Source organism: Periplaneta americana, chromosome 17 (genome assembly GCF_040183065.1).
Source record: "Periplaneta americana isolate PAMFEO1 chromosome 17, P.americana_PAMFEO1_priV1, whole genome shotgun sequence".
In the NCBI taxonomy this organism is placed as follows: domain Eukaryota; kingdom Metazoa; phylum Arthropoda; class Insecta; order Blattodea; family Blattidae; genus Periplaneta; species Periplaneta americana.
Genome location: NC_091133.1, coordinates 3514575 through 3541012, shown reverse-complemented (window position 1 = coordinate 3541012; position 26438 = coordinate 3514575). Strand labels below are relative to the sequence as shown.

Sequence of the window (26438 nt, the reverse complement as noted above, 5' to 3'; positions counted from 1 at the left end):
TGTTACAGGCAGATTTGGACAGTAAGCGAGTTAGTCTTGTGTAGCAGTGAAGCCAGCTTCGAGACCAGAGCGCGACTTGAGTTGTGTCCGTAACTGTGGAGCCTGAAGCCCGGAGTTCGAGTGCAGTGGACCGCAGTTGGGGGACCTGAGTTTGAAGTTCAGCGGAACGTCTCTGAAGGTCTGGGGTTCGAGATTCTGTGAACGCTAGTGACTGAGCTAGAAGAACTAGCCAAGACAAACGAGCTGTGAACTGAGAACTGACAGTTCTGTGTTGTAAATAGTGCTTTGTGAATATTAGTTAAGATTAGCAGTACATTGTTGTTCGTAATAGTCCAAGTAAATTGTCATTGTCGTCTGTGGAGTGCACTAACGAATACTGTGTTGCTGTGCGGAGAGCAAATCTCATTGTTGCCGAGAGCGTTTAATGTGAATTGTAGAAAGGAATATTATTGTCGTAACAATAAAATTACATTGTTGTTCAGTATAAAATTTACAATATTATATCACACAATGTATGAATATCATTCCTTATATCAATAAAATAATGTGGCACGCGTCTGGAACATTCTAGTCGTGGCTGGTTGCCTCGGGAGTGGAAAGGAAGGTGCCGGAGGCGATGCTCGAGCTTCGGTGGGCGCTGGGATACGGAGCGGAGAAAGGGGAAACAAGGCTACGAGATAGTGCGGCGGAGGGATTGGGAGCAAGGCAGCGCCTGGAAGTAGAATATTGTGGAGACCCAGAGACTTCACGACGCAGGACATTTTAGACAATAGTGGTAAATAAATAACACCGTGAGTTGTGACGAGGAGTTAGTCAATCAGTCAGCCAGCTGCGAGAGAGCTAGTTAGTCTGGTCTTGGACAGCAGAGACGTTTCCAGAGGATTTGAGTTCGAGGTGCAGTGAATTTGAGTAGTCCATAACTGTGGCAGCATCCAGGCGAGTGCAATATACCTGGAGGTCTTGGGTTCGACGTGCAAGGAACCGCATCTGGAGGGCGGGGTTCGACGTACAGGGAACCACGTCTGGAAGGCTTAGGTTCGATGTGCAGTGAACTGTATCTGAAGTCTTGGGTTCGAAGGGCAGTGAACTGTATCTGGAAGTCTTGGGTTCGACGTGAACTTGAGTGAGGTAGAAGAACTAGCCAAGGCGAACGAACTGTGAACTGAGAACTGATAGTGCTTTGTGAGCATTAGTTGAAATTACATGTACATTGTTGTTCTATTCAATATTACACGTGAATTGTCTTTGTTGTTTGTTGGAGTGCAATAACGACTACTGTGCTGCAGTGTGTGGTGTAGTTATATGCTGCAGGGATGTTTATTGTACGTTGGTGGCTATACTGTGTTTTGTCATTTGTGAACGCACCCCCCCATTTCTGCTCTCCAATTGGAGACTGGGGAAGAGGAGAGGGGTGCGCGATCTCGGAGAGTAGCTACGCGTCGCCTCGTGAAGGAGAACGGACTCGGCAGAGAGAGAGAGAGACGGACGACAAATTGTCTGCGGGTCTCGACTTCGTGGCTCGTCGCTACCCTGCAGCTTGGATGGTTGGGCCTGAGTTTGCCTGGCTGGTTAGACGGGAATATCACTGACTACACCGAGGACGCACCATTAGCAGAACGCCGACCTCATGTTATATCCGCATAGACTTGGTTCCTATGCATTTCGTCGGGAGCAGAACATTGGTTGGCTCTCGATCATATTCTGAGTAGCGGAGAATTGTCATTACCACTATATCATTAGTGAACATTCTGCGTATGGAAGATTGGATCTGCAGTAATAGTTGAGAGTGCTCGTGACGACGTCTGTTATGGCGATCGTCATTTGCGTCAGTCTAAGGTTGGGCTTTGAACTTTATTATATTAATTCGAGCCAGTGTTTGCCCAATGTGGGTACCGTCTGTTTTCTGTAGTATTTCTGTCTCTCTCAGTCTATATCATTATTGTTCTTATTCCCTATTTTATGTTAATTATTAGTTTTCTTCCTTCGAGGAATTTTACTATTATTACATTTTCTATCTTAGAATCTCTCTTGCCACCACCCCTATATCTCGGGGTTATTTATATGTACTCTTTCTAATTTGTTATTTTTATATAATATTTGTAATTCCTTAGTTATATTCTCTACTCTGTTTGTTCATTAAATTGTTAATTTGATGGTAGCTTTTCTTTGAAGATTTATTGTGAGGGGCAGCCAAGAAACTTGTACGCTAGGATCCTTTTTCCTTTCCTGGGTTGTCCCCAGGCACCCTGACACAACAGTAGTAGCAGAGCTTCTAGCTTAGTTTTGGTTGCCTCATTCTTTTATAGTCATTTATACTTTTGTTTTGGTTATATGATGGACACGCAAGCAGTAGTATGGGATTTGCTGCGTAAGGAAGAATTGCTTTACGAGTTGCAAGCACGTGGAGCCCAAGTGGATGTAACCCTGGAATGTTCGGCGTTACTGGGGAAATTGAAGGAACCGGATTTTTTATCGCAGCATCCTACTCGGAAATTTCCGCAAGTATCTATATCTGAAGAAATTCTTAAGAATGAGGAAACGATAGACAGTTTTTTGGAAATACTGAGGATTTGAAAAGAGACTTTATACTAAAGATCGTTATAGACGAATTAGTAATAGGCTCTTACATTGGGAATTTAGATTAAAAGATATGTTGGATACTGAACTTGGTGAATCTGATAGGATTATGGTTCAAATGGGGTTACAACGTCTGTTGCGCGCGAAAGCTAATTTGATGGCATCTAAGTCACTTTCGACTTCGCAACCTAGTCAAACACAGGATGTAAAACCAAGTGACATTGCGGTTGATAGTATAACATCGCGAATTCCTAATATAGTGCAGGATAAGAATTTAGGATTGCCAGATACCAGGAATAGTGCAAATTGGGGAGTAGGTTTCAATGTTTGTCCACCTAAAATACCTAATCCTCCTGCTTAAACCATGTATGACTAAGTCAGTAAATAATAATGATGCCATAAAAGGATTTTTACGACTATTGGTACAGATCAAGACTTTAATTCGTATTTTTCCTTGCTCAGGTTGTCAGGTACTTCAATTGTTGTTTCCATTGGTTCGCCAATTACTACTTTAGATTTGAATAGCGCATATTATCAAATTCCCTTAGCTGAAGAATCAAATTCGTACACAGCCTTTGCTACCGATTGGAACCTATAAGAATTTTGTCGAGTTCCATTCAGTATAGACACAGGGGCTCAAGTACTTACGCGTTTATTGGACCAGATTTTTTTCCGATATAAAGTGTAAGTTTTTGTATCACTATTCGGACGATTTAGTTATTTATTCCAACACTTGGCAGGAACATGTTGAATATGTCCGTGAAGTTTTAGTTAGACTGCGTAAGGCAGGTTTAACTATTAAACCAGAGAAAGTGGTTTTTGCTACGCAAGTTTTACAATTTTTGGGACATCTTGTTACCCCTGCAGGGGTCACTATTGATCCCCAGCGCACTCTTTCTGTACGTGAATTCCTCCCTCCTAAGAATGTTAAAGCAGTAGCTCCCTTTAGTGGGATGATTAATTTTTTTTCGAAGTTTATTCTTAAATTTGCTGAATTGGCGGCACCACTTAACAAACTCAGAAAAAAAGGGGTTCCTTTTTGTTGGGGCGAGGAGCAAGATAAGGTCTTTTTGAAGTTGAAAGAGGCTATTACTAGTCCCCGTGTTTTGGCCATGGCCGATTTTCAACGTCCTTTCATTTGTATTGTATTTATTAACATTCCATGGTATTCATACATGCTTACAGCTAGAATATGGAACAAATCAAAAAAATTAATACTATTATAAAATCTTAATTTATAGTCACAGTGTAGATTAAATATATACAGACGAGATTTACAATATAGTCTACTAGTACAACACAAAGTTTTAGTATCATATTCATGAAGTGTTATTGAATGTCATGAATTCACCTACAGAATAGAAAGCGTGAGAAATTAGGTACTTCTTTAATTTGGCCCTAAATAATTTTATGTTTTGAGTTTCATTTTTTATATCGATAGGGAGGCTATTGAAAATTTTTACTGCCATATAATGCACTCCTTTTTGATAGCACGATAGACTTGCCGATGGAGTATGAAAGTCATTTTTTTGACGTGTATTTATGCTATGAACTGTTGAATTAGTTACAAAGTTTTCACGATTACATATGAGGAAGACTATTAATGAAAAGATATACTGACAAGCCATGGGCATTATTTGTAGTTTTTTTTTAAATAGTCCTACACGATTCCCTAGATTTGGCACCTACTATTATTCTAATTACTCTTTTTTGTAATAGAAATATATTGTTACTATCTGTGGAATTTCCCCAGAATATTATTCCAAAACTCATTACCGAGTGGAAGTATGCAAAGTATATTGTTTTTAAGGTATTGATATTTACTATCTTTTGCATAGATCTAATAGCAAAACAAGCTGAATTTAGTTTGGGGGTAATTTCTTTAATATGATTTTTCCAATTTAACACATTATCGATTTTTAAGCCAAGAAATTTGGTTGTTCTTGTTTCTAATAGGGATCTATTGTTAATTATTGCGCTAGAAATTTGCGACGTTGAATTTGGACAGGATTTAAATTGAATTATGTTAGTTTTGTTACAATTGTTAGTTTTGTTACAGACTGATGCTTGTGGTAGTGCGGTAGCGGCTGTTCTCATGCAAGAGACAGAAGAGGGCTGCCGTCCCATCGCTTATGCATCACGTATTCTTACTCATCATGAACGTCAGTACTCGATTATGAATTGGAGGCCTTAGCCGTATTATTGGGGTAGACAAATTTTGTCTTTATCTGGAACATGTTGATTTCCGCCTACAGACTGACAACCAACCTCTTAGTTTGTTCTTGGCTCATCCCCGTAAATCAGGAAGGTTAGCGCATTGGGCCTTGCGTCTCCGCATTTAGATGTACGGTGGAACATATTCGTGGTACCCAGAATATTACTGCCGATTCTCTTTCTGGGATATTTGGAGGCTACCCTGATGAGAAAGTTTTGTCAGAAACACCACACAACTAATTACAAATTTCTATCCTTCGTCATTATTATTTAAATAAAGCAGTTAAAAAAACAACGAAGTTACGCCTCACACACTTCACTCACCCCTCAGTAAAGTTATCATCCTCTTCTACCGTTACTTCCAGTTTGACCTCCTCCTCCACTTCATTTAACTCACATGTCTCCTCCTGCAAAATATTGTGTGAAACGAAGGTATAGGACAATAAGCTAAAGAGTCAATGCACGAATTAATCCAGTAAAAATTTCAAACATTGTCGATGAGAAATAGAAACGAATTTTAAAAATACGAAGATAAAATAGTATTGCATTTTGTTAGAAATAACGCGATTTAAACAAGAATTACATAAACATTTAAATCAATTGGAAAAGTAAATAGGAATGACACTCAAATCTTATTTTCGGATGGTCATAGATCAAACTGTTACGGTAAAATTGGTAATGAAAATCTTTTCGTATGGAAGTTTGGAACAATTTTAGATATTTCTGGATTTATAGCAAGCATACAACCAAGCTCAACAATGAGGGTTTGTAAAACGCTAAAGGAAATTGAAAATGCAGTGAAAATGATTCGATTAGTGTAAACAACAATGAAATCCATCACCTTCTGTTACTTCACTTATGGGGTCTTAAATGTTTACTTTTCCCAAGCCAATCTGTTGCTTCTTGTAGCAGTTTGAAGCGAAGACATCCTTAAATGTTCCTCCCCACGTAAAAGTCGAAGTGCGGTTGTCACTGCGAGAAGGAGGATGGCAAAGTAGCTGCTGTGAATTGTGTCGTTCATGCTTATTTACCAAAAACTGGTCCAAAGAAATAAATACCGGTTATGTGGACCTTGGGTATCAAAGGAATTTAAAAAGGAGAATTACTGTATTTCCTACACCAGGCACAAGCCACAAGCTTGCTCAACTACCACTGAATGAACTGAGATTCACACCCGCACTATACTAGGCTGGCAATTAAATTTGTAGTACACATGTTAAATCTGCTGAGCCATTTATACCCGAACCCACGCTTTCAGAAGTCGAAATTGCGATAGAAAATCTGAAAAAGTACAAGTCTCCAGGTATCGATCATATTCCAGCAGAATTAATCCAAGAGGGTGGAAGTGCATTATATAGCGAAATTTATAAACTTGTATTTGCTATCTGGGAAAAGGAAATTGTACCAGAACAATGGAAGGAGTCCATAATTGTACCTATTTTTGAAAAGAGAGACAATACCAACTGTGGTAACTTTCGAGGAATATCACTTTTGTTGACGTCGTACAAAATTTTGTCGAATATTCTTTTCAGAAGATTAGCTCCGTACGTAGATGAAATTATTGGGGATCATCAGTGCGGTTTTCGGCGTAATAGATCGACTATTGATAAGATTTTTTGTATTCGACAGATATTGGAGAAAAAATGGAAGTATAAGGGTACAGTACATTAGTTATTCATAGATTACAGAAAGGCATATGACTCGGTTAAGAGGGAAGTATTATATGATATTCTTATTGAATTTTGTATTCCCAAGAAACTAGTTCGATTAATTAAAATGTGTCTCAGTGAAACATACAGCAGAGGCCATATAGGTCAGTTTCTATCTGATGCTTTTCCAATTCACTGCGGGCTAAAGCAGGGAGATGCACTATCACCTTTACTTTTTAACTTCGCTTTAGAATATGCCATTAGGAAAGTTCAGGATAATGGGCAGGGTTTGGAATTGAACAGGTTACATCAGCTTCTTGTCTATGCGGACGACGTGAATATGTTAGGAGAAAATACATAAACGATTAGGGAACACACGGAAATTTTACTTGAAGCAAGTAAAGCGGTCGGTTTGGAAGTAAATCCCGAAAAGACAAAGTATATGATTATGTCTCGTGACTAGAATATTGTACGAAATGGAAATATAAAAATTCGAGATTTATCCTTCGAAGAGGTGGAAAAATTCAAATATCTTGGAGCAGCAGTAACAAATATAAATGACACTCGGGAGGAACTAAAACGCAGAATAAATATGGGAAATGCGTGTTATTATTCGATTGAGAAGTTTTTATCATCCAGTCTGCTGTCCAAAAATCTGAAAGTTAGAATTTATAAAACAGTTATATTACCGTTTCTTCTATATGGTTGTGAAACTTGGACTCTCACTCTGAGAGAGGAACATAGGTTAAGGGTGTTTGAGAATAAGGTGCTTAGGAAAATATTTGGGGCTAAGCGGATGAAGTTACAGGAGAATGGAGAAAGTTACACAACACAGAACTGCACGCATTGTATTCTTTACCTGACATAATTAGGAACTTAAAATCCAGACGTTTGAGATGGGCAGGGCATGTAGCATGTATGGCGAATACAGAAATGCATGTAGAGTGTTAGTTGGGAGACCGGAGGGAAAAAGACCTTTAGGGAGGCCGAGACGTAGATGGGAGGACAATATTAAACTGGATTTGAGGGAGGTGGGGTATGATGATAGAGACTGGATTAATCTTGCACAGGATAGGGACTGCTGACGGGCTTATGTGAGGGCGGCAATGAACCTTCAGGTTCCTTAAAAGCCATTTGTAAGTAAGTAGGTACATATGTTAAATATTATGACCAGAATTTAAAAAATTCAAAATGGATTTAGTCAATATTCAGCATCGCAGTCACTATCAGAAAAACTGGGTGGAGAAAATCTATGTAGGACTACATGAGAAGAAACAGACAGCATGAGAGCAACTATCGCATCCCCTGGTCACCTGGATGTAGCAGCCAGTCAATAACATAGTAAACTGCACTCACCTCAGCTTCACTCTTCATGATGGGAAAGTCAATTTTCGCAGGACTTACACCAAGTGCCATCTCCGATTTCAGATCGTAGCTCAGATCCTTACATTCTGTCTTTATTTCAGTCATATGCAGCTCTAATACATTTCCTTCCTGTAACACACAAAACGTAATAATTATGTAATATGTCGTACGTACTTTTTCACGAGAAACCAGTGACAATTTTTAATCTCTATTCACTCTATTTATTAAATCCTGATGTCAGTGAACGCACAAATACACAATATAGACTAAGTAGTGAAATAATTTGTATGCAAAGCCTCGCCTAGTTTGATTTTCTTCTTCCAATTTTGTCCGTTGGTTTAATGAAGGAGTTGGAGTAATTCTTCGTCCTCAAGTAGCAGGAGTGAAGGAGGCAAGGGAAGGAGTTTTCGTCATTTACAAACAACTGAAATAGACACCAAAAATATCGAGTTTGGCTAATCAAGGAAGGAGTTTTCGTCATTTACAAACAACTGAAATAGACACCAAATATATCGAGTTTGGCTAATCAAGGAAGGAGCTTTCGTCATTTACAAACAACTGAAATAGACACCAAATATATCGAGTTTGGCTAATCAAGGAAGGAGTTTTCGTCATTTACAAACAACTGAAATAGACACCAAATATATCGAGTTTGGCTAATCAAGGAAGGAGCTTTCGTCATTTACAAACAACTGAAATAGACACCAAATATATCGAGTTTGGCTAATCAAGGAAGGAGTTTTCGTCATTTACAAACAACTGAAATAGACACCAAATATATCGAGTTTGGCTAATCAAGGAAGGAGTTTTCGTCATTTACAAACAACTGAAATAGACACCAAATATATCGAGTTTGGATAATCAAGGAAGGAGTTTTCGTCATTTACAAACAACTGAAATAGACACCAAATATATCGAGTTTGGCTAATCAAGGAATTTCAAAAGAAAAATTGAAATAGACACAATTAAGTGTATTTCCTAAACGAGGTGCAAACCACCAGTTTGGTCACCTGCCACGGTATTAAAGGTGAGCAATCGGCATTCCATACCGGATTGTCAATTACATTAAAACAGGCATGGTAAAAATTATCAGCGGGGTGGAAGTCATCAAAATGTTTATGATTTAGTGAACGTACAGTATTGCAATTTCTACGACTAAATTGGGGTGGAAAAGATTCAAGAAAGAAAAAGGATGAAGAAATGGACACCATGAGAGCAAAAATTGTATCCTCACATCAGCCAATAAGAACAGAGGGAGAACTGCCGACCAACTCCCTTCATAAACTGCACTCACCTCGGCTTCAGTCTTTGCAATTTGCACAGGAGTGTCATCAAATGCCATCTCAGGCATAAGGTAGTAGCTGTGGTCCTTACATTCCGTCTTTATTTCAGTTACATGCAGATCTAACACATTTCCTTCCTGCAACACACAAAACATAATAATTATGAAACAGTATATGTACTTGTTCACAAGAATCTAATGACTATTTTTAATGTCTCTCCACTTTATTATTAAATCCTAATGTCAACGAATGCATGTGTACACAATCTAGAGTCAATAGCGACATAATTTGTACGAAAAGCCTCGTACCGAAGCATGTAAGAGAAAAGCTCTATAAAAGGATATTGTTTTGTTCAAGTATATGCTTACTTCCTTCTGTATCTCCACATACAAATATATTTCATTTCTTAATGAGTGTTAGGTCATTACAGAAAATGTATGCCAGGATATGTGAAACTTGTTTTAAAATGAGTTATTGCATTAGATATTGCTTCTAAGGGTATAATAAGTAGCAGAAAATAGCAAAGTTGTTCCAAAGATCTACGACCTCTGACATCATTACTACAGCAGACAAGTTCGAATGGAAGCTACTTAATCTCTAACTCAAAGCTATGACCAAGGTAAGAAATAAATGAGTGCCATGTTTTAAGCAGCAACATCTCTTTGCTGATGAATCTAGTCGCAAACCTATTCTTCCAGTTGAAGAACTGAATTTATCAGACGGAATAGTTGATGAGTCTTCATCGGGGTAGAAATTTTCTCATGAAACTTTAACCACTGTATGACCAGCTTTAGTGGCAAGGGAGAACATCATGATAACCATCAGATATCCCTGTACTGGTTGGACGATAATGCACCATCTCTGAGGTATGCGGACGTGAGGCCAACAGTCAGCTGATCGGCCTTCTCCCTGTGTGGGCTGTCGCGCCCAGTCAATCTAGGATGCTTTTCCCGCCAGACGATAAACTATATTGTTAAATAGAAAATAAATAGTAACTAGTAATCACTTTCAATATACGATACCTCACATAAAGGTTTCTGCTCTTCCATATCCGTGTTATTACTTCTTTCTACTGCCAGGAGGTCGATCTCGCGTTCCATCTTGATCACGTCCATCAAGACTGAAAAAGACAACAGTAAGAAACTCAAATTGACGTGCAATATGTCAGCTAATTTTATATATGAGGGTCACTCCAAAAGTAATGCACAACATTTATTTAAAAATTACATTTTTACTATATAGCATTGCTATTTTCACAGAATGTAGATATATCCTTTAGGAACAAAATGTCACTTTTCCACATTATCCCCGTCCCTTCAACTGGAAGACCTGTATACCTGCACGGTAAAAATCTGGACAAATACGTGCAGCATGCACGAGGGACTCGTCATCTTCAATCCTCGTGCTGCAAAGGGATTCCTTCAGAGTTAGTTAGTTAGTGGCGCGTCAGCTACTATGGCCATTTGCGCCCTTATCTAAAATCATTCGCTAAACATGAACAAAATACAATAACCAGAATAATTAAAAGAACTAAAAAGCTTTGTCACGGTTAAAACGAGGCAAACAAATGCAGTTTCAACAAGGTATTGCTTCAGATTACCAATGAGATGGTAATCGCATGGTGCCAGATCAGGACTGTATGGTGCTTGTTCAGTGTTGCCCATTCAAGTTTTCTGATCTCGTCTGTGGTCTTGTGTCTGAGTGGCCGTGCGTTGTCATGCAACAGCTGAACATCCTGCTTCTCTTGATGTGGTCAAACACGACTCAGTCGAGCTTGATGTTTCTTGAGAGTTGCCACATATGCGTCAGAATTAATGGTGTTTCCGTGTGGCATGATGTCCATAAGCAAGAGTCCTTCTGAATCGAAAAACACAGCAGCCATAACTTCTCCTGTCGAAGGCGCAGTTTTGAATTTCTTTTTCTTTGGTGAATTTGCATGATGCCACTCCATTGTCTGCCCCTTTGTCTCTGAATCTGAATGGTGGAGCCATGTTTCATCTCCTGTCACAATTCTTGGAAGAAAGTCATCTCCACCATTCTCATACTGGTCCAAAAGTTCGTTGCACACTGTTTCTCGGCTTTCTTTGTGGGTTTCTGTCAACATCCTCGAAATCCACCTGGCATAAACCTTTCTTAACCCCAAGTGCTTCAATATTCAGCACACACTTGCGTGTTCCTATTCAAACTTGGAGTGACAATTCTTTCACAGTTACGCGTTTGTCAGCCACAACCATGTTGTTGACGCGCTCCACATTGTCAGGACTTCGTGTAGTGCGAGAAGTATTCCGAATATTGGTGTGCTCTCTTAATCAGATAATCTGCTTGCCCACCGAATAACCGTAATGCGATCGACATCTTTTTCAACCTCTTGTGAACTTTTCCCACTGTCTCGTTCTCACAGCACAGGAACTCGATAACACCACGTTGCTTCTGACGAATGTCAAGCACAGCAGCCATCTTGAAGGAGTGCTAGCATGGCGCCACTCATGGGAATGACTTAAATTAAATTTAAATACAAGCGGGAAGGATGTATCTATGACCTCCATAAATTGTAAAATAAAAGGTAAATTAAAAAAAAAAAATGTACATTAATTCTGGAGTGACCGTCGTACTTAATATAATCTGCATAAATTGAATATGCACTTCAAGGTCAATACATAGTTGCTGCTTTGGTTCAGTCGTAAGATATTTACGGAAAGAGAATTTCCAGCGAACTTCATGCACAACGTGCTATTCCCCCGAATGAAAACATTGACATATATATTTTTTACTACAAAAGTGACACCTGCCTAAAATAGATTAATCCCCAGTACAATATAACCGTCCTTGAAGAAATGTACCCGTTATGAAAACATTGACTCCTAATGTTTAATACTGTATAATATATCTGCGGGATGAAGTTACAGGAGAATGGAGAAAGTTACACAACACAGAACTGCACACATTGTATTCTTCACCTGACATAATTAGGAACTTGAAATCCAGACGTTTGAGATGGGCAGGGCATGTAGCACGTATGGGCGAATCCAGAAATGCATATAGAGTGTTAGTTGGGAGACCGGAGGGAAAAAGACCTTTAGGGAGGCCGAGACGTAGATGGGAGGATAATATTAAAATTGATTTGAGGGAGGTGGGATATGATGATAGAGACTGGCTTAATCTTGCACAGGATAGGGACCGATGGCGGGCTTATGTGAGGGCGGCAATGAACCTTCGGGTTCCTTAAAAGCCATTTGTAAGTAAGTAAGTATAATATATCTGCACAAAATAGTTTTATAATCTCATACAACCGTTCTTTAAAGTATGAGAAATATGTACATTATGTAAACGTTGGCTTATATAATGTTTAATATACGCTTCCACAAAATAGATTAACCCCAGTACAATACAGTCATTCTTTAAAAGTCACAAATATATGTTTTCGAGATATTCGTCCATACAATATGTTAAATATACGTATAATATAACTGCGCAAAATACATTAATCTCAATAAAATATAACCGTTCTTTGAATAAATGAGAATTATACCGATTACGAAAACAATGGCCATACATGTTAAATATATAGTGCATAAATGTTATTTCCACGCTCGCTGACGTAGAGCGGAAATGGCAGAGCACAGCGCAGCTGTCCACATGCGAGCGTGGAAAGATAAAATGTATTCACTGTAATATGCTTGCACGAAATATATTAATTAATTACCAGTGCAATACAACGGCGCAACATATCCTTATCGAAGTCATTGAGATCTGCCACATGACGATGTTGTTTGATTGCTTTCCTAGGAGAAGAAAATTTCACACGATGTTATGTAGATTTTAGCTCTTTCTCGAAACCTTGTTTACATTTCGTTTGGAAATTCCACACATATTTGCAGTCAGGTCTTGAGAGTTTCTAAAATCAATGGTGGCAGTTTTTTCGGGATGTTCCGCAAGATCTTTAAGAAAGTTGTGACACTGTAAACAATGTTTTTGCTGTGACTTCGCAAGTCAGATTGTCCCATTCGTTTGCCTTTTATAACTGGTGTACCGCAGATAGCGGATGATCCAGCCTCACCCTCCATAATGACAAAATGAGCAATAAACGAAATTAGCAAAATAAAAATGAAAAAACAATAAAAGAATACGATAGACACGCATTTAAAGAGCAATGACACTGCACAATTAACACGCTGCTTTCACTATAGCTATCGGTAAAGACTGATGTTTTCCTTATACACGTATAGCACCACCATTCGACACCGCGTGATCTATGCTGGGTTGAGGCACAGATAACACATTCACTCGCAACATCCCGCGAAGTATTAAGGTTCACGGGTTGGAAGGGCAAAGCATTGGATTTGACCTTCAGATGCATTTTGTACTGACGCGGAGTATAGCATGCGAAATAATAATAGCATATCAACGCAGTACAGACATAAACGAGCCCAGATCAGCATGTTGATGTTACTGTATTTACCTTACAAAGCCGGAGACATTAACCGCCCACATGTTATATGATATTATACTAGCAATTCAACGATAATGCAAGAGAACAGTATAGCTTAAAAATGTTAAATGTACACACATCTTCCTGCCGTCCAAATTTTGTATACGAGTGCAGAGAATGAAATAAATGTATCCACTATGACAGAACGTACCGGTACACCAATAGGAGAGATGGATTGGAATGCAGGCGGGAAGTCCGTGGATCCTCTTTACTGTAAAAATTATACCTACTTTTGTGCACGAATATAATGCATTTATATAATCTGTTTCAGCTGTCAGTCTGCACCATTATCCAAATCCAATATTGATACAAACAAACAGAGGTAACATTGCAATTTTATGTAGTGCATGTTTATAACGATGTGATCAAACAAGCCGTAATGCAAACGAGTTGCATAGTAGCACGGCCGACTTGATGCTCGTTTAACAAAATGAAACAAGAAATCTGTAGTAGAAAATATAAGACTGACGAATGACAGCGAATCTTTCTAAGTAACGGCAAGTTAACAAGAGAGAATTTATAAAATTCAATATATATATATATATATATATATATATATATATATATATATATATATATATATATATATATAGGGTTTAAGAAGTGCGCGTCAGCTACTATGGCTATTTGCGCCCTTATCTAAAATTCTTAATATAACAAAGACATAATAAATAATATAATGAGAGTGCATAAAGAACTAAAAGTGTTGTCACAGTATAACGAGGCACACAAATGCATTATACATAAGGTGATTTCTACACAATCATAAAAGTGAGCATTTCTACGACCCTAGGTGGTTTTCAAGAGGAACAAATAAAACAATAATACTAAGACCACCACAGATAAATAAGTAAATCGCATATTAAAAGAAAAAATAAAATTATATAAAATGTTCGGATGTATAAAGTCCGAAATGTCAACAATGTAAAATCAAATAGAAAACAACAACTGTATCCTCCGGATATAAAGGGTCCGGAGGATAAGTTAAACGGATCAATAAAAAACTAAATCAACTTATCCAAACCTGTATTCCATAAAAAATCTCAGAACTGCATTTGTACAATTAAAATAATTTCGAAGAGCGTCACGTAGAGTCGGCCGAATTCCAAACTGCCGACGGGCATGGTCATATTTTCTACAACGCAATAAAAAATGTTCCACCGTAAGTGGAACATGGCACATTTGACATTCCGGCTGAGGCTCACCACGTAGGAGATGGCCATGTGTCAGATGACAGTGGCCAATCCTCAACCGGGTGAGTAAAACCTCCTCGTGTCGTGACGCTCTTGTGGACGAATCCCAAACTCGAACAGTATTCTTTATATCTCGTACTTTATTTCCCTCCATTCTCCTTCCCATTGCCACCATACTCTATATTTCAAGTAGTTTCGAATGTCCTGCCACCTCTCGCGCCAATATACCAGAGAGCCATTCAGTGCACCATCCCTGGCTGCAGCATCCGCGGCCTCATTTCCTGGAATTCCTACATGACCAGGAATCCACACTACTCCAATCTCATAATCATAGCTAAGGAGAGTGTGGAACAGCTGCTGAGTTCTTAAGACAAGCGGATCATCACAATTAAAATACTGCAAGGACTGGATGGCACTTAAAGAGTCGGAACAGATAAGGAATCTGCCCCGAGGTTGCTAATTAAAAACAATAAAGTACTGTAAAAAGCATAGAGTTCAGCAGTAAATACACTGGTATATTGGCTTAGTCTGTACTTAAATATCTCTCCATTTGTAACGAAGGAACAACCAACACAATCATTTATCCGGGATCCGTCAGTAAAAACTAATGAATAATTTGGATATCGTGTTAAAGTTCACTAAAACGTAGTCTATAAACAAAAGCTGGTGTAAAATTCTTAAAACATCGGCTCAGATTTACATCAAACATGGGACGTCGCATAATCCACGGTGGAGTGGTGGTATACTCCAGTGTGCGAAATGATGGTAGATGTATATCCAGCTCAGAGAGCAGTTCACGAAACCGCACACCTGCTGGACGAAGTCTCCGTGGATTTTCACTGTATCGGCCGTAAAGAGACGAATGGTGAAAGGAGTCGTAAGAATTGTGCTCAGGCTGCGAGCGAAGCTTAACAGCATATGAGCACAACAAGACATTACGTCGCCGATACAGTGATGGTTCTCCTGCTTCACAATAAAGACTCGCTATCCGACTGGTTCGGAAGGCCCCTGTAGAAAGTTTTATCCCAAGGTGATGGATAGTATCTAAAAGACGTAATTTAGATTTATTTGCTAAGCCATAAATAAAACATCCATAATCCAGCTTTCATCGCAAAGAGCTCGCTAACGGCGTAAAGCAATGTACGGTCTGCACCCCAGCGAACCCCTGACTAAAGGCGTAAAATGTTTAAGGATTTCTCGCAACGCCTTTTCAAATCACGTATATGCGCCTCCCACGTTAATTTATAATAAAAAATGAGGCCCAAAAATCTCGCAGTGTCTGTATATTGCAACTCCACTCCATTAAGACGCAGTTCAGGATGTGGATGTAGTCCACGTTGATTGTAAAAGTGGCCACACTGAGTCTTCTGAAAGGAGAATTTAAAACCATTGCGAACAGCCCATTCTGATGGTACGTTGATACCAGTTGCAACTGTCGACCGATGGATGGAAGATATCGGGAGATGTAAAATAGACTGAAGTCATCAACGTACAAGAGTGAAGATACTGGGCCACCCACACAGTGGGCAATTCCATTGATCGCAATGCAGAAAAGAAGAACACTTAATACAGACCCCTGCGGAACGTCATTTTCTTGGAGATATTCGTTAGAAAGTTTGGTGCCTACTCGAACTCGGAAATTCCGCTCTGCTTTGAACTTTGCAATAAATGTTGCTACACTGTCACGAAGTCCCCAATCATGCAGAGTTAGTAGAATGCCACAGCGCCATGTGGTATCGTAAGTCTTTTCTAGATCAAAGAAGACCGCCACTAGATGTTCCTTCTTGAGGAAAACATCTCTAATGGCGGTCTCCAGCCGAACAAGATGGTCTGCGGCGGATCTGTGCTTACGAAACCCACATTGGATATTAGATAATCGGTTTTCCGATTCGAGTACCCACATCAGGCGTTTGCTTATCATGTTTTCCATAACCTTGGATACGCAGCTGGTAAGACAAATTGGCCTATAAATGCAGGTAAAGAAGGATCCTTTCCTGGTTTCTGGACGGGGATTACAATGGCGGAACGCCAAGCAGATGGGAACACTCCCTCAGTCCAGATTCTGTTATACATTGCCAGAAGAAAGGATTTTCCAGCTGGCGGAAGATGGCGAAGCATACGGTTATGGATGTTATCAGGACCAGGGGAAGTGTCAGGGGATGTTTCTAGTGCCGCCTCCAGCTCTTCGGATGTGAACGATGCATTGTAGTGTTCAGTGTTATTAGATACAAAGTTCAGAGTTAGTTTCTCCACAGTATCCTTAATTTTTAGGAATTCCGGGTCATAATTGTTTGAGCTGCTTATCTGTGCAAATGAGTGAGCGAATATCTCTGCAATTTCCATGTGACTGGTTGTTGTTACGCCGTTGTTCAGAAGACCCGGAATTACAGAACTACGTTTCCCCATTATCCGACGGACTTTGTCCCACACGATGTTAGCTCGGACGTTCTTTTTCAATTAATTTACGTAATTTGTCCAGGACGCCTTCCTAGCATCGCACACAGTGCGACGAGCTATGGCTCGAAGACGTTTAAACTTGACAAAGTTTTCTTGGGTCGGATGGCATTCAAATTGGCGTAAGGCACGTTTGCGGTCTCGGATTGCATCTCTGCAGGTGTCCGTCCAACAAGGGACAGGGAAGCGTTTTGGCCTGCAGGACGACCGGGGGATAGATAATTCCGCAGACTTAATAACCACATTTGAAAAGTGCTCTACGACGTAGTCCACACTTTCATATCCAATATCATCGAATGGTATGGACTCCGAAAATCCGACCCAGTCCGCCTTTTTAATAACCCAGTTTGAAGAGCGAGTTTCCGCAGGACGTAAAGCGGACATACGCATTCGAATGGGGTAGTGGTCACTACCATGAAGGACATGCATAACTGACCATTCGAAATGCGTGGACAAAACTGGGCTACAAATGGAGATGTCTATCAATGAGAAAGTACCGTAAGCCGAGGACAGATGTGTTGCTTCCTCGGAATTTAGGGTAATCAGATTAAGACGGGTACATACCTCTGCTATTTTATTTCCTCTGTCATCCTCAGAATTAGAGCCCCAAGAGCGGTGAGATGCATTAAAATCACCGACTAACAAATAAATTAACATGGAACATTTGAGAAACTAAGACAGAAATCAGAATATTATTTTCTTCCTTCCAACGAAAACAATGAGTGGATTCAATTTTCATTTAGCTCTAGTACAGAAACCTCTCTTGAGCCACGTGAGGAAGACAATTTGATAGTTATTATCTGACAGTACTGTGAAAAAGAAATTCTTGGAATCCTCATTATCAGTGTTTTGGATAAGCGTAAGCAGAGAATATCCTTTGCTCAGCAGTGTGGCAGTAAAAAAATTGTCTTCTATTCTCAACTACCTGATTTTGTGAGGCAATGATTTCACTATGTTCAAAGGAAAGGAATCGACTAGGGCTACAAAATCCGAAAAACTGTTTTCGACGAGGTCTGAATAAAACATTGAAGCCAAGAATTGATATTCTTGTAGAAGGATTACAAAAGCGAGTATCACATTAAGTATGTTGTAAAACTGAAATGTTTCATTTATCATCATCAACTCAAAGATTATTATAAACTGTGAACATGTCAAGAGTTTAATACTTTGTGGCATAATAATTTTGTAACATTTATTGTTAAACCTTTATTAATTTCGAATATACTTGATTTGTAACGCTATCTTAGTTTTAATTTTTTAGAGGACACCTAAACACTCCAGAGAGCCGCATGAATATAATGTAACAACAAGGAGGCCGCACTGCTCTAGTACATCCATGGTTTGGGATTGGAAGCAGCACAAAATAATCCAATAATATACATACAGCCGAGTCGTCAATGTTGATACCTAAAAGTATTTCACATAAACGTTTTTTAAGTTTTATCTAAGATAAGTTATTTTGTTTAAAGAGTGTATAAAACTCCATTATTTATCCTTAAAGGAGCTGACAACTTAAAATTAACATCTACATTAAATTGTGCGCCATGGTGAGAATATTTTAGCTGTCAAAATCCGACCTTCATACGACATCTAGCGCTCTAGACATCGGTGGAGATAGTGACGTCACGGATGGCTAGCTTGATGTGTTCCAGTGCTAGTATTGGCGATGACATCGCGCGCAAGCAGTATTGTTTTCAATCATGTCGAAAAGGTGCTGTGTGTTTGGCTGCAGTAAAATCTCCACCAGTGATAAGAATGTATCTTTCCATAAATTTACTAATAGACATAAATCTCTAGATAATCATTAGAGAAAAATTCGTTCAGGCACCGGAAATCGAACTCAGAACCTCACAGCTTTGCGCGCTGAGCGCTCTCTGCATCTGAGCTATGCCGCGACCCGAACTCCCCTCCTCTCGGACTAGAGATTTCTATATTCATACAACTGTGTATAGTGGCTTATTCTGGAATAATGACATGGGCTATCACTGACAAGAAAAACCAGATAGGCCTAATTAACTGAGATGTAAATATACAATACCTGTTAAAAATTTGATTCAAAAGTCATCTATAAAATAAGCAATACAATATTTAACTATTAATGTAATTCAATTCATCTGTTTTATCGACGCATGAACTCCAGCCGTCTTTCTTTGCGTGCGATATTTGGGAAAACTCCTGAAGAGAATAAAACACTTTAAATTCATTTTTCAAACGCACAAGGTCAAAATATATGCTCTAAGCCACTTTAAGTTCAGAATATACATAAATAGGAATATCTGCATGATGTCAAAAAATCTTACAATTTAAACACGCCACAATCTTCAAGTCTTTCTAAGATTCAAATATAAAATAAGCTTGTGACCCATAACGATGTTCATGCCCTAAAAAATATTCTTGATCACATGACACGAATATCTTCGTCATTACAGTTCCTGCTTTTAATCTTTGGCACTTCTTCATTTTTCAGGTCATCAATAATTACTATAAAATACTTTTCGTAGGAATTCTTACTTTTCTCCTTGTGAACACTTTGCTGTTAATGATTCGGAGCAGGCCTTTCACTCTTTAAGATTACAATTTGTCTGTCTTCGTACTTGAGCTGGGAAAAGGGAATATCTAGTAACTTTTCACTTTCTATGATTCAGAGATTGAATATTTATCTAAGAAGAATCTAACTCCACACACCATTAAACAAAAATATTACAAATACATTGCCCGATTGTTGCTATGATAAACATTAACTATAAAGAAAGCTGCACGCGCTTGCAACAGCAGGCTTTACTGTTCACATCACAACAATAACACGTTCTGCTTGGTTACAATCTGTGTGGAGCAGTGGATTGTGTGAATATTGTTCATTCTTCAATACACACTTTTGCTGAAAATACTAAAAATATATTTCACATAATTAATTCAGATTTGTCTGTAGAGTCACCATCCACAAGCGTTCCGTATGTTCGGGGTGACTCAGAGGAGTTCGTGGGCAGTTGGGTTGAAGTCACGAGTAAGCAAACCGAAGCCTTGGTGTACTATTCCTTGCTCTCTCTACCTCTGCTGCAGAATCCTACTTGTTGAGAAAGCCGCGGTACAAACAATTGAAACATTCTTGGAACTCAGCATACTGTAATCTGCGATTTGAATCGCTCGAAAAATTTATATTCTTCTTCTTGATGAAATTCCATGTAACACAATTTTTTATATTATGTAATAACGCTAGGAGAAAGTAACTTAAAATATAATATAATGCCGTATAAAACTTGATGGAAACAGTGCAAGTATAACCAAAATTTATTTTGCAATGTTAGTGTATTAATGTCTAAAAATATGTATGTTATAATCGAATTATTAATTTTTTTCAAACCTCGCAATATATCCTAAGATCATTAACTTTACGATATATCATGGCGAATAAACACTTTCCTAAACTTTTCACTCATCAACCAAGTCATGTAGGTATCTTTTCAATTTCTTTATGTTCCAATACTTTACACACACAATAAATATAAATTATCTCTGACTTGCGTGTGAATGTATTATATGCCTTTTTACCACATCCTTTGACGTATAACATTTTGCACAGATGTCACATTTGAAAAGTCCATCGCCTGTGTGCAGCCGTTTGTGTGTTTTGAGTCTTGCCGAAGTCGATAAACACTTTCCACATAGATCACATTTAAATGGTCTCTCGCCTGTGTGTACAAGGGCGTGTTTTTTTAGATTTCCCGAGTTTAAGAAACACTTTCCGCAGAAACAGCATTTGAATGGCCTTTCGCCACTGTGTATGCGTGCGTGTTGTTTTAAAGCACTGGAATATGAGAAACACGTACCGCACACATCGCATTTGAATGGCTTCTCCCCTGTATGAACACGGATGTGTTTTTTTAGGTCTACTCTTTGAGAAAAATTCTTTCCACAGACATCACATTTGAATGGCCTCTCGCCTGTGTGTGTGCGTGCATGTGCGTTCAAATTGCCTGACGCTCTGAAAGACATTCCACAAACATCACATTGGTATGGCCTCTCGCCTGTGTGTAAGCTTGCATGTCCATTGAAATGCCATGATGTTTTAAAAGTCTTTCCGCAGACGTCACATTTGTACAGCGTCTCGCCGGTATGTGTGCGTGTATGTCGAGTCAAACTTCCCGATGCGGAAAAGCACTTGCCACATACACGGCATTTGAAAGGCTTTTCGCCGGTGTGTGTACGTGCATGACGGATTAAAATTCCCGATTCTGTAAAACACAGACCACACACCGGACATACAAATGGCCTCTCCCCTGTGTGTATGCGTGCGTGCATCTTCAATTTCCCTGATGCTACGAAACACTTTCCACATACTTCACATTTATATGGCCTCTCACCGGTGTGTATGCGTATATGTCGGATTAAAATTCCAGATCCGGAAAAACACTTTCCACATAAATCGCATTTGTACGGCTTTTTGCCGCTGTGCACACGTGCATGCTGGTTTAAAATTCCGGATTCCGAAAAAACTTTCCACATAAATCACATTTATGCGGCTTTTCGCCCGTGTGTACGCGTGCATGTCGATTTAAAATTCCGGATTCCGTGAAACACTTTCCACACACATCACATTTGTACGGCTTCTGCCTAGTGTGTACTCGGCGGGCATGTGCCTTGAAATTCCGTGACGCTGTGAAAGACCTTCCACAGTCATCGCATTCGTAAGGCCTCTCGTCGGTGTGTACGCGTGCATGTTCCTGGAAATCCCCCGATGCTCTGAAAGACTTGCAACACACATCGCAGCGAAATGGCATTCGGCCTGTGTGTAGAAGCGAATGTCTCTTTAATTTACTCAGTTCCAAGAAATACTTCCCACAGACATTGCATTTGAATGACTTTTTGGTTGCATGTCTACAAAAATGACGTCCCAGAGGCTGCGAAGTTACAAAAGCATCGTTACAAATATCACACGCGAGGGAACTGCGGCCAATGTCGCCATCAAGCTGGCACTGTGGCGATGTGGCTGCTACACATGCCATGCCGTCGCATTCTGATGACTCACTCTTCTCAATGTTATCCACAAATCTGAAATGAAAATTTTAGAGTGTATACAACAGTCAATAGGGCAAGATTAAATATAGGCTAAGCATTTAAATACATTTACAAATACGGAGATGAATACAGAAACAAAGTAATCGTTAAATGTGGAAGTATAACTAAGAATAATAATAATATAAGAATTGATGAATGTAGAGTATACAGGAAATAAAGAAATCAGATATGAAAACAGGGAAAGAGTGATGATTTGTAAGTACACTTAAGAACACTCATTTTATTCCAGATTTTATATATAAATACTAAAGGACAACTATTATATAGAAAGAACAAAATTACAGTTTTCAGTCTTTACGCACCAGATGAATGAAGGTGAAAGAGAAGTACATGCTTTTAAAAATAATTACAGAAATTTTAAATAATGTTCATAAATATGATTTGATCTTGCCGATAAGGGATTTTGGACGGCAGAATAGGCAAAAATAAGTTTCCAAATACAATAGGTAAATTTAAAAATCTATCGCAAATTAGCCTACAATGGATTAAAAGAGGTATATTTTCTCACGATGAAATTAAAAGCCACACCCCTCAAAAAAAAAAGATACAAATAGCTCTCTCTTCTTTCTGCTATTTGCAAGCAGTTGTAATGTAACTGTATCTGTTTTTATATGTACTAATACCTAAAGAAATATATATTCTTCTATCACTTTTTACACATAAAAATTGACATACCGTTTCTTACAATAAAATAATATAATATCACCGATTTGAAATTAGACCTGATCAGGTTATGTATGATACATTTCACTTATAATAGAGGTTGTGATGAGAAATTGTTAGTTAAGTTGAAAGTATGCAAAGAGACATCTTGAAATGTGAAAATCGGTATATTCAAATACGAAAGTTGTTTAAAGCGACATGTGAGAATATATTATCAAGACTTACAATTGCCATTAGAACAAAGGGGTAGGAAATGCAATTTATGAATATTACAGCACAATCGAAATATTTAACATTAATACAGTTCTGCAGTAAAGCTACGGTTTCGCTACGACGATCTTCGTCGAACGAACTTCGCTGACAATTGATATCGCCAGCGGTCATCGTCAGAGAGTGGTTTCTTTACCGGCAAACTTCGTAGGTGGATAGTTTATTGTTTTATATAGTTGACCATGTCTGATCAGCTGATATGTGGATGACAATTTGATAATGTTATAATATAAGTTTTGCCTTGAAAAACAAGTACGGATCTTTAAAGTAGTTAATGTCATGTTTATAAATAGATATACAGAAGGGTCTTTTAATTAATTGATATTAAGACATCTTGAAAATGAACCCACCAATTTTAAGGAATGTTTCAACTTTCTCCCGAACAATTTCATTTTGTTTTAAGTTCAATTGAAAATGATGTTGTGAAATTATCCACAAAATTTATTCACAAACCAATCAGCCCAGCTGAAAGATAAGCATAACTTTAAGGTAAAAACCAATTATATAAAAACTTTATTTTTACTTTTTACAATGTTATTTTTTTCATTTTGGAAGCATTTATTTAGGAAATAATGTTACAAATAAAAAAAATGTGAGGAGGTTGTTGCATTTCTCTCTTTTGCTCGGAATTCCACATCACTTACTATTTCACACTCAAAATTTGCTTCCGTAGCTAAATCTGCCACATCGTGTGTGCCCTTCAATTATGAATCACTTTACTCAATTATATTAACAGTTCTGGTTATTGCAAAATATAGATTTGTTATTGTTTACATTGATTCTTCTTTTTGGCTCATGTCGAACAGGGATTTGTGTTTAATCAATTAATATATCGTCTTCATTAGCGAAGAAATTGCAGAAAGATTTCCGTTTTACCGCCATTATGGTATGTATGATGTATAAATCACATGTTATTAAATGATTTAATTCATAACCTAGTGTAATTTTACAATTGGTTTCTCGGCGATGATTGCCAGGTTTTTGCCTCCAAGGCAAACGCCGATGATGTTCGTCGAGCCCAGCGACGTTCGTTGACGTTCATCGCCGTAAAGAAACCATGCACATTCAAATCAACGGGACAGAATCCCAGCGAAGATCGTCGGCGAAGATCGCCGTAGCCAAACCGTAGCTTAACAGAAAAAGATAAACTGATTATTGATTCTGTCCCTATAATAAACTGAATGGGCTACTCACTAAAAATAAGGGAAGGTGCTTAACCAATAGACAGCATCAATAATCTTTGGTTTACTTTATTGGTTTGGTTTCCTCTGTATTACATTATGATTGGTACTGCTGGTGCATAAGTACCCGCCTAAAATCAGTACTAATGGTCTGGCAGATTTTGTTGATGAAGAAACATTTCTGTTTTTACACCAAGCAAAGTATTTTACCTTTACTGTTGAACCTTCAGTGCCTAATGACAAGACAACAGAAATTAAAGCAACCAGGTTTTTCATTGCCAAGGAATTATCCTAAACTATGGTGGGTTATAAAGGATAGAAAATATGCCTAGTTATTATGTGGAATGAGGTTAACTTGGAAATATACACCTATCAGCCAGGACATTATGACCATCTACCTACGACTGATATAAACCCGTCCAGGCGATAGCAGCGTCATCTGACGAGGAATGACTGCTAGTCCGACACACGCAGGGTGCATGCAGTGAATAGGGATTATAAAGAATGGACACTGAGCGAATTTTCCTGTGTTTTGTTTCTCTGTGCGCCGGCATTTATTTCCACTTTCAAGCGCTAGAGGTTAGTGTAATCGAGCATACACTAAGATAATAACTGTGTATAGAATTGAGACACAGGATCCAAACATCGCCTACCTTATTGCATAATCCAGTAACACTTTGCTTCAAATAAATTCACGTTAACAGATTTTCCTTATTTCTCAAAGACAAACTAGTAGTAATAATAATTTTTTATATTTCAGATATAATAAATTATATTATAAAATAATATAATACACTATAAAATTATGTATCAAATTCGTTTAATATTTGTATATAATATAATATAGGTATATGGTTTATATTCTCATAAGAGTTTTGTTTCTCCATTTTCAGCACTATCAAATCATTATATATTTTAATTGTTGTTGGAGTCAACGTCTCAACTCTCATTATAAAGGAACTCTAGAGTCTAGACATTACAGTTAATGACGGATTTATTATTTTATGGATTCAATTTATTTTATTTGAGTAAATAATGTACCTAGAAGTATTAATTATGTGTTATATTTATATTACCGGTTGTTTTCTATGGTTGTGAAACTTGGACTCTCACTTTGAGAGAGGAACATAGGTTAAGGGTGTTTGAGAATAAGGTGCTTAGGAAAATATTTGGGGCTAAGAGGGATGAAGTTACAGCAGAATGGAGAAAGTTACACAACACAGAACTGCACGCATTGTATTCTTCACCTGACATAATTAGGAACATTAAATCCAGACGTTTGAGATGGGCAGGCCATGTAGCACGTATGGGCGAATCTAGAAATGCATATGGGGTGTTAGTTGGGAGGCTGGAGGGAAAAAGACCTTTGAGAAGGCCGAGACGTAGATGGGAGGATATTAAAACGGATTTTAGGGAGGTGGGATATGATGATAGAGAATGGATTAATCTTGCTCAGGATAGGGATCAATGGCGGGCTTATGTGAGGGAGGCATTGAACCTCCGGGTTCCTTAAAAGCCAGTAAGTAAGTTTTATTATTTATTTTATTAGGTTATTTTACGACGCTTTATCGACATCTGAGGTTATTTAGCGTCTGAATGAGATAAAGGTGATAATGCCGGTGAAATGAGTCCGAGGTCCAACACCGAAAGTTGCCCAGCATTTGCTCATATTGGGTTGAGGGAAAACCTCGGAAAAAACCTCAACCAGGTAACTTGTCCCGACCGGGAATCGAACCCGGGCTTCATTTTCTCCACCCTACATCGCCGAGTAGGAATACATCATTCAATCATGGAATTTTTTTGTCTTTAAATATACTCTGGTGAAACTGGACACATGATAAGTCTGAGAAATGAGTTTTCAGTATCACAAATGCCCCAACGGTGTCAATGTCCAACTTATTTCCCTCGTCACTCATAATTGAAAACATACGCTCTGCACAGGCATTAGTTCTGGGAAGAATAAGGGTGAATTCTGCTACAGTCGAAAATGCAGAAACATCGATCCCTTTCTCATGAAATTTCTT

At 38.4% G+C, this 26438-nt stretch overlaps 1 protein-coding gene across 4 annotated transcripts in view; it reads right to left on the bottom strand.

Moving 5' to 3' along the window:
* LOC138693178 (zinc finger protein 235-like) overlaps positions 1-26438 on the bottom strand; it is a 122700-nt gene that overhangs the window by 28939 nt on the left and 67323 nt on the right. Inside the window, exons 1-5 of one of the 4 annotated variants that reach the window (XM_069816906.1) lie at positions 13808-13935; positions 10111-10208; positions 9100-9225; positions 7797-7934; positions 5116-5198 (exon numbers count right to left, since the gene is read on the bottom strand). The exons of 2 other annotated variants lie outside the window; for them this stretch is intronic. In XM_069816906.1, coding sequence (XP_069673007.1) covers positions 5116-5198; positions 7797-7934; positions 9100-9225; positions 10111-10203 — 440 coding nt within the window. In that variant the 5' untranslated portion in view covers positions 10204-10208; positions 13808-13935. Of the gene's footprint in view, positions 1-5115; positions 5199-7796; positions 7935-9099; positions 9226-10110; positions 10209-13807; positions 13936-26438 lie in introns of those variants that run through there. One more of the 4 variants, XM_069816907.1, reaches the window with a different exon arrangement.